Source organism: Castor canadensis, chromosome 2, assembly GCF_047511655.1.
Source record: "Castor canadensis chromosome 2, mCasCan1.hap1v2, whole genome shotgun sequence".
NCBI lineage: Eukaryota > Metazoa > Chordata > Mammalia > Rodentia > Castoridae > Castor > Castor canadensis.
In genome coordinates this window covers 122,477,595-122,487,218 of record NC_133387.1, presented here as the reverse complement: position 1 = coordinate 122,487,218, position 9,624 = coordinate 122,477,595, and the positions used below count along the sequence as shown (strand labels likewise).

General features: G+C 41.1%; 1 protein-coding gene across 1 annotated transcript; it reads right to left on the bottom strand.

Annotated features, from left to right (window-relative positions):
• Positions 1-5,000: 5,000 nt before the first annotated feature.
• On the bottom strand, positions 5,001-9,423 carry LOC109702334 (uridine phosphorylase 1-like). Its single transcript, XM_020187712.2, has 3 exons — positions 9,163-9,423; positions 6,749-6,863; positions 5,001-5,212 (listed from the first exon to the last, which is right to left on the bottom strand). Exons 1-3 carry the CDS (start codon positions 9,421-9,423, stop codon positions 5,001-5,003), a joined length of 588 nt encoding a protein of 195 aa, XP_020043301.2.
• Positions 9,424-9,624: the final 201 nt, after the last annotated feature.

The window sequence follows — 9,624 nt, the reverse complement described above, 5'->3', positions numbered from 1 at the left end:
CTTTTCCTCACTTCCCTTTCTGCAGTGTTCTGGAAGATGCATCAGTCCCAAGGCTGTTTTTCAGGACCCACCTGTGTGGAAACATTCTGCCACACATAAGGAAGACAACTGAATTTCAGGTCTGATTCTATTTCCAATTTGTTGTTCAGATTGTTGTTCAGAAATTACTACACAGGAAGGAAAATGAAGAAATGCATGTTTGGCTATTAAGGAAAAATCATTTTCTTTATTCCTGATTGTGAAAGGCTGACATGCCAGCTCAAAGGACTTTGTGGCAGTTAGAGGAGATGGGCAGATATTCCTGAGCTCTATAGGGACTTCACAAAAAAGGTAGTTAATAGTTGAAACCCTTTATAAAAACAAATATAATTCAAACTAATTTTGTCCAGTCCTCTCATTTTAGGTGTACCAAACAGCAAAAGTGAAAGCAAAAACTGATCATGCAAACACAAAGTAATAGAAATCTAGAATAGAATCTAGAAAACACAAAACAGGAAGTACTCACACAGCTTTCCTTCTGAGAGATTATGAAATTCCCTGTGATTGGGTTAAAATAATTAGATTACTTGATGTGTGCAATCACCTGTTCTTGGCATCTACAGAAAAAGCATTTGGGAGCCACTTTTCCACACTTGCCTTTCTACCAGCATCCCGGGAGCTGCATCAGGCTCAGGGCTGTTGTTCTAGACCCATCTTTGTGGAAACTTTCTGACACTCAAAGGGAAGACAACTGAATTTCAAGTTTGATTCTATTTCTCATTTGTTGTTCAGATTGTTGTTAAGAAATTTTTATGCTGGGAGATATATAGAAAATGCATGTTTGAGTATTAGGGAAAAATTATTTTCTTTATGCTTGATAGTGCAAGGCTGAAATCCCAGCTTCATGGAGTTTGTGGCAGGTGGAGGAGAGAGGGACAGATATACTTGTGCTATATGGGGAATGCACAAAAAATTGTGGTTCATAATTAAGATCCTCTATGAAAACAAACAAAAATGACAAAAAAAATAAAAATGGAGTAAATAAAGTTCATTTGTAGAGCTGTTGCCTGATGTACACAAGGTCTGTGGTTCCACCATAGTACTGAAAGAGAAGAAGTCATCATTTCAACTTCAGTAGGAATTCTGTAAAAGGAAAACTCAGAAAAGCAATCATTCTTAGTCAAGACGGTTGAAATTTCAAGGATATATTCTAGAATGCTATGATTTTTCTAGGGCAGTGATGAGCTTGTATGGAACCTGGAGATTTTGCAATGGTAACTGAAAGCTTATATTATTTCATTATTCATTTAATTTGTTCTGTACATACCTTTTTCTTGTGCTTCAAGAAATCCATAATCACAAACTGAGGACTGCTGAGCTGACAGAAAGGAGACAAGGAGGGTGGCAGATCTTTTCCCTACCAGCGTGCCCCACAGACTATCTCTAGTTATGAATGGGAAGAATCAGCAGAGGAGACCAGACAGGCCTATGATTCCCCCACCAGAAGAGGAAGATCCAAGAGTAAGTGGAGGCTTTGTCTCTGTAACCAGGGTGCTCCATAAATCACACAGCCTAGGTTTGGTCACAGGTGATTGTCTCTTTAATCAATTCTTCCTTCTCATGCCTGATTTTCCTACTTGGAAACTCCTCACAGGGAGAAAGAACCATACAGTGACTCTGAGGGGAAATTTCACTTTTATGGAGGGTCATATTGAAGAAGCATTTTGTACTATTGCTTATCTCTAGAGCATTATCACATCTGTAGACTGAAAACCTCCTTTCTATATCCTTCCTAATAAGGTCATTGTGAAGAACATATTATCATTTTAAAATCTAGCAATAAATAGGACAAACATGATTTGGTCTTGTCTGAATAGAATAGGAAACTAAGACTTGAAAATCTCTTCTATTATAGGCATTTGAGAGTTCTTTGGAAATTTTTCAGATCCAATGGCAGTGCTCCTTTTCCACGTACAGTGAAGTGCAAGGAGTGTGAAGCCTTTGGGCACACTGAAAGGAGCATGATGTATCCCATCAAGTGCTGGGCTGGGGCCATGGCCCCATTGCCCATGAACACAAAGAAGCAGAAAGAGAACCAGGAAACATGGAAACCCCCATATTGTTCAAAAGGCTGGGGCTTTTCAGCAAGCTGATAGAGAAAGAGAGCAGGGACCAGGGTGAGAAATGGGACAGGTGAAAATTAACTTCAGGCACTAAGGCTAAGGACATGTCCAGGCCTCCATGATTTGTAAAGCTCTGGCCAGGCAAAGTAGATAATAGAGAATATTCAAACAAATAGACCAGATCTGCGTGGCCTTCAGTGCAACAAGATATAAGTCTACATTCAACCAGTAAGTGGCAGAGGTCTAGGAACAGATACAAAAGAGTGTAATCTGCTTGAAACTTAATTTGAGACATAAGAGAACTATCAGAAATTATGGGGAGGCTGCTCCATGAGGGAGGGAGCAGACTCAGTACAGGTCATGGTGATGCACTGCATGAGTCAAAAGAAACACTCAATAGCATGCAACCCAGGAACATTTCTGTCCATGTGGTGGATAATCAGGGCATAGTCACTTAACATTGTTTCTTCCTTAAGCAAAAGGAGCAGAAGAGGAAGGCCCTGGCCCCAAAATTTCCCAGAATTCACCAAGGGAAGCAGGTGTACAATTGAACAAAAGAGACAGAGTCCTGTGACGATTTGAGGGTGAGTGTCTTCCTAGAGTCCCTGGTGTTTTGTCTTCTGTTTGACATCTTCCATTTCTTCTGTGAATAAATGTTATATTCCAGGTCCCCATCTGATGAATAGAAGGCCAGTTGGTGTACTTAGAAGGGCCACACTTTGCTTTTATTTACTTTTCATGTGTGTAATTACTTCTGTCTTCACTTAAGTGCAAATGAGGACATGTAAAATTATTTCATCTAACACATGTAAGAATATAAAATTTCAGGAAAATAAAATCTCATTAGTCATGTTACTACCCTTCATTAACATTATTGAATTACCTCCCCAGAATCCTATAAGAAAATGCTTTTTATAAAACAGAACAATAACTAATTTAGAAAGATTACCTTTCTCATTATGGCATAAAACATAATGTAATTTGACAGGCTGGCTGGAACTCCCCATGATCACTCCTCAGCCTCCTGTGTAAAGGGGTCTAGATGTGTGGACACCACTCTCTGCTTCTTCCATGTCTAACATGACAACTTACCATTTCTGGAACTTTTATATTGAGCTAATATCAATGATAGCTGACATGCCTATCTTTCCATAGTAACGAAACAGACCAAAATTCTACTCTAGAAATAGGAACGGATGTTTCCTTGCCAATGTTGAAAATCATGAACCAACCAGCAACATATCTGAAATTGGATCCATGGGCCCTAAGGTGTCACCCATCAAATGAACAGAATTTATCATCTTTTCTCCTGTGCAAATTAAAGGTCAGAGCTCCATTCTCACTGACATCACCAAGCCAGCATTAAGAAACTCTGGTCAAGACAGTGCCCTACTTATGAAGAAGACACACTGAAGTGCAGATGATATCTCCCTCAGAATTCACAAGGCTGCCTCCAAACATAGCAATGATGAAAGAAGGCGTTCTTTACAATTTCAGACTCAGCATAAGCACACAATATTTCCAAGCTCTTGGTGATATGAAGGTCAAACCCAGGCTTTAATCTAGGAATTTGATGTGAGGAGCAGAACAAGAGAGGTTTGTGTCTAGGAATGCCAGAAGCTCTGACCAATCACACTCCACCTTGCTCTATCTATATTCACCTCTTGTCTTTGCTTCCAAAAAAATTTCCAAGCAAGTTGGACACTGGGTCTCATGGTTGTGGACCCAGTTACTCAGGATGTGGGGACTGGGTAGATCAGAGCTAACAGGTAGTCCAGGTTTAGAAAAAATAGAGAACCTATCTGAAAATTCATTAAATTAAAAAGGGCCAAAGTCATAGTTTACATTATAGAATATCTGCTGGGCAAGTGAGTACAAACTCCAGTCTGGCAAGAAGAAAGAAAGAAAGGGAAGGAAGGAAAGAAGGAATAAAAGAGAGAGAGAGAAAGGAAAAAAGAAAGAAGAAAGTGAAAGAATGAGAAAGAAAGGAAGGAAGGGAGGGAATCTCAGGGTCACTTCCAGTTGCCTTGAAGAACACATGTGTGCTGAGTCAAAGAGACACAGGGAATTTTGGAAACTGGAGCTGGAATTGAAGCCCAGCTTGGGACAAGGCACAAATTAGTCACAATTGGAAGGTCAAACCATGATAAATGTCAAGCTCTTTGTAGTACTGGGAAAATCTCATTGGCCAGCAAGCCAAGATATGAGCTGGATTGAATCTCTTTATTTCTCCCTCTCTCTCTGCTCTCTCTCCTTTCCATCATCCTTCCTTTCTTCCTTCCTTCCTGCTTCCTTTTCTGAAAGGACAGTAAGGATCCTGCATATTGTCAAGTGACAATAAAACCACGTTGTACATAGTGGCACAGCAATGACACCTTGATCAGAAACTGACTTGTAAGATAAAGTACATAAAGTTCAAACACCAGAAGACAACAAAACAAGTACTGGAGTGCCCCAGGAAGAGGAACCATAGCAAGACTCCAGGAAGGCCCAGCAGAGCAGAGATGAAGAAGGAATGGTACCCAGGTCATCATGTTCCCCTATACCTCAAAGGATACACATACTGCACAGGGAAGCAAAGACTGAAGATTCCATCCTGATGTTTCAGATGCATGCTGCATGGGTGGCTTGCAGATACTTCTTCTCCTTGTAGAAGCAGTGGGCGCCAACTAGATCGCCTCTCCCTGCAGCAGACATATGAGAACCACCTGCATGCTGTCAGCTGCTATTGAATTCTGGTGATCTCAGGATAAGAGACAGTGCAGGCCCACCCAGGATCTTCCTGATCTCACAAGTGTACATCTAATCCTTACAACTTCCATGGAAATGCTGAAAATGGGTTCTGAGCTCCCATATGGCCAAAGCATCCCTGAAAGCAGCTCACCATCAGAAAGTGGGCTAGGTGACAGGCAAGGGCTTCCCCTTGGTATTTTCCTTGACAGTAGTGAACTTGCTCAAGTCTGCAGAGCACCACATAAATGCCTGCACCAGCTGCTCTTCCAGGTCTGCACTCAGAACCATCTGCTTCCCCTGGAGCTGCTGCTCAAAGTCTGGTTTGAAGCAGGCATCCACTGCCTGCGATGTGATGACAACTGAGCCATGCTCCAGACCTGAAGAAGAAGCAGACATCACAGCATAGGAGGAGGATGGGATAGCACACAGCAACCTTGCTCCAAATGAGAAGCTAACATGATTATGAATTTGCACATAACTGTGAAAAAAACAGGTGAAAGTGTAGAGAACATTGGTAGTTTCAGGAATTGCATCCTGTGAGATGTTGGAGTCTTCCAGGTTTTGCTGTGTTGCCCATTGTTTGTACTCCATCATAGAGGTCTTCATGATAATGTTGGAGCTATAACCATGCACAGAAATTTTATATCAATCTGTCAGAAGATTTGGCATTTAAACCAATTCCCTTTCATCAGTCAGAAAAATGATACCCTAACTCCACTAGAGGTCAGGTCTAGACATTGGGAAACAATTTCAATTATGCCCGGCAGTCATAAAATCAAGGCTAAACTTGCCCTACAGTGGATGCAAGATCTTTCCATGAGCTCAGTCTCCTCCCCGAGAAAAATTTATTCTGGAAACCAGAATCTGGATTCCAGATTTATTCTGGAATATGGAAGACTGGCATGAAGCTATGACATTAAAATGAAGAATGTCTTCTTTAAAACAAATTTGACAAAGATTTTTTCTTAATGCTGTTGTTTAAACAAGGTAGATCACCATGAGAACCCACGTTGAAATGTAAGAGATAGGACAAAGTGCGTCCTATAAGAGGTCATTAGGGATTGTTCCTCACAAATATATTAATCCATTCACTGAGATTACTAGTCAATGAGATATCTTATGAGTGGCCTGGTTGTAGAAGTGATCTTGGCTAGGTCTAAGACTTTGTGTGGCACCATCATGATGTCTTATGACATCTGAAAGATGGCTTCCCCAGATGATTCCCTTCAACCTTGGGCCACAACCCATGAGGCCAATACATTTCTTTTCTTTATAATTTACCCAGTCTCTGGTATATGATTATCAACAGACACAATTTGGCAATTTTCAACAGTTCGTTTTCTCATTAAATCCTGTATTTTTCTTTTCCCTCTTCATTTCACACACACACACACATACACCCCTCCCACCTCCCCCCACACACATCACATGTTTAGAAATGGGAACTTTAGAGTTCATTTAAGAACCCTTTCTTGGTTTTGTATTCCACATGTCCTCCTGCTTTGATTGCTTTCTTGGTTTCTTATCAGTTTCTTCAAATCCCTGCAGGAACAAGGAGTAATGGCAGCAAACTAAGGAGAGGAGAGAGGCAGAGGAGAAGGGGGAATGGAAAAGAATAAATAGGAAATCAAGCAAATAGAAAGGCACAGAGTGTGCAGCAAAGATGAATGCACTTGTGTATGTGCAAGGACTGGCAACTTTCTGCTACCAATCTCTGGAGTTCCCACTTTGAGGATGCCATCCACAAAATGTAACAAAACAAGCTTCCTTTCCCATTTACTGTTAATAAGCTCTCCTTGAAGAAAATCAAGGGTATCACACCCTTTGTACCCAATCACATACCGTGCTGGAGCTACAAGCATCTCTGGACTGTCATCCACTCACAGGGAAAGAATCAGCTCCACAGCCCTTACCTATCCCACCAGAAGTGCCAAAGCAGATGAAGGTGATGTTGGAACACCTGGCATGGTACATCAGCTTGATGAGTTCCTGTATCATGATGATGATGGAAGGAATGCCCATACCATGCTGGAACCAAGAGAGAAATGTAAACAGCTAAGTCCACAGTTGTATCTTTATTAACAGAGAAGTCTTTCTCAGCTGGGCAAGGGGGCACATGCCTGTAATCCCAGCATTTTAGAGGCAGAAGCAGGAGGATTATGAATTCAAGGCCAGTCTGTGATTTAAAGTGAGACATTCTCACACACACACACAAAACCATAAAATGAAAACCAAAAGAAGTCCCACCTTATCAAAGGATTGGTTTTGTGCACTTTTAGCTGCCCACAGTCACCAGGAAGTATTAGAACAGTGTGCTGAGATATGTTCAGAGACAGAAACAGATTAAGATAGAGAGGGAAATCACATTCACCTAACTTTATTTCTGTGCATTTTTCTAACTATTCTATCTTATTATTAGTTTTTGTTGGTCATCTCTTCCTGTGTCTACTTTGCACATTAGAATGTATCAAGGGTATGCATCAATAGGAAAGCAACAGTACATATATGGTTTCTACTCTCCTGGGTGTCAGGTATCAATCTGGGGGCTTCGAGCACAACCTCCCCATGATTTTGGGTTACTATTGTATTCTGGTTTATGTTTCATGTCATGCACTTCAACTAACAAGTTCATAGTGATGTTAATAGAAGAGCTTTAAAATATAGATTTAAACATGATCAACACTCTAGGAAACTTAGTGTACACAGACCTGTCATAAACATGACCTCATTTCACCCACAAGATCTTGCAAACATGTAGCAGTGGAGGAACCAGAAGTTCAGCAGGAAAGTAGCTGCCATTATTGCTGTGAAACAAACATCTCCTTCTGGAATTTGAAGCCCCAAACAAATGCAAACTGTATTCTCCCTGCTTCACTTTTACTTCTTCATTTTTCTCCCTATCTTCTCCATTTCAGCCAAACTAGGTAGCTGACTGGACCCCCAATCATCCATACCATTAAATCTGAACTTCTGCCATTTCCTTCTCTAAGGGTCTCTGCATGCACCCTCTCCCACTGACAAAGTCTCTCACAGAGTGATTTCTTCCATAATGCTCTATGTGACAAGCCCTGGGCATCCTCCACATGGATTGGCAGACTCCCATAGGAAATGGACCCTTTAAGAATTTGTCACACTGTCTCCTATACAAGAATGAATATAGAATTTTTAAACTTATTGTAATCACCATAAGGAGGGGACTTATGTAGAAAGGAGAAAAATAGAGGAGATAAAGCAATTTGTGTTATAATACATATATACATGGGCATGTCACAAGGAAACTCCCTGTGTAGCTATCTTACACAAACATAAATGCTATTTTTTTCTTTTACAAAATCACAAAGTAGGAGGGCAGAATAGGTCCTTGGATGGGAGTCATTATCAGTGGGAAGGCGAGGTGGTGGTTGTTAAATGGTATAGGAGGGTGAATATGGTACAAATACTGTGAACACATGTATGCAAATGGAAAAATGAAAATTGCTGAAACTATTCCAGGAATAGGGGAGAAGGAATAAAGGAGAAAGATAGAGGGGATGAATTCAATTGTGATATATTGTAAGAACATTTGTAAATGCCACAATGTACCCCAGCACAACAATAAAAAAATAAATTTCAAAACAACAGTACTAGAGAAAAAAAGAAAAAGATTTGTACAGTGTCTTAGACACAGGAAATACTTCCATAGACTATAACTAAATGATGTCATGGCTGCCAGTTGCATGCTAGATGCTGGAGACTGAGTGGTGTCTGCTGACACTTTTCCAGAGGAGAGGAGTCCTTGCTAACTTTGTAACTCTTCATCTATATTGCTAATGACTAAGGAAATCAAAGCTGAAAATGTGGGCTGGTGGAATGGCTCAAACTAGGAAGCCTGAGGCCAAAGAAAATGGACTATTCATTGGTAGAACATTGAAGAGTTTTCTGTACTCATTGTCATTGCCAGGTCAAGATTTATCAAAGCCAAGATTTCTGTTGAAGTGTGTCACTCAATCTGTTGTGGCAGAAAGGAGTGGTCCTTTAACTCTTCTTATACACTTGTACAGACAGACAGGCCCTCCAGGGTCTCCTTCCACAAAACTCAGCTCCCTAACTGCCTGCCCCTGTCATATACACCTTCTGTGGATAGATGTATGTACTAAGATTTGCATTTGTGAAATTAGGAACCCAGGAGGCTGATCCTCAAGGCATGAATTAGGTACCATTTATCCCCCCTCCAACTGCTGATAGCTCACTTTCCTCAAGGCCAATTACAGCAAGCAGGTATTGTGGTACTAGGTATCTATTTGTAGAGGGGCAGGTGCAGGGCTGGAAGAGCCTAGAGACTAAGCACAAGGAATTGGTATGAAATTATGCTTACATTCAGCACTGATCCAACTACATACAGGGCATAGAGGTCAGTACCTGCACAGATGTTGGGACACACTTCCCCTGAACATTCAATGCCCAGCTCTACAGCCACACACTTGCAGAAGGTGATCATCTGAGAGGAGATTCTACCAACACACCCAAACTGTAACCAGAAAGCAAGGATGCTCTGAGCACAGTTTTCAACAGAGGTCTTCAAAGTCTGGCCAGTAATCAGCAACATCATTGTCATCTAGAAAATGATAGAGAAGTAAATTCCCTTGCCCTGAACAGACCTATTGTATGAGAGAGGACACAGCACCCTTCTACATAACTCCCTGCTGAAATTCAGTGGCAATGAACTTTTATTCAGAATGGGCACTACACAGAACAACACACCCGGCACCACACATCCAGGGAGTCAGGATCCTGCTATCTTTGAGAAAGC

Excerpts from the sequence above, each read along its gene's own strand:
- LOC109702334 (XM_020187712.2), bottom strand. The coding sequence starts at position 9,423 with ATGATGTTGCTGATTACTGGCCAGACTTTGAAGACCTCTGTTGAAAAC. Across the intron at positions 6,864-9,162 it reads TAATTTCATACCAATTCCTT|CATGGTATGGGCATTCCTTC; the intron begins GTGCTTAGTCTC and ends TCTTGGTTCCAG. Across the intron at positions 5,213-6,748 it reads TGGCACTTCTGGTGGGATAG|GTCTGGAGCATGGCTCAGTT; the intron begins GTAAGGGCTGTG and ends CTTCTTCTTCAG.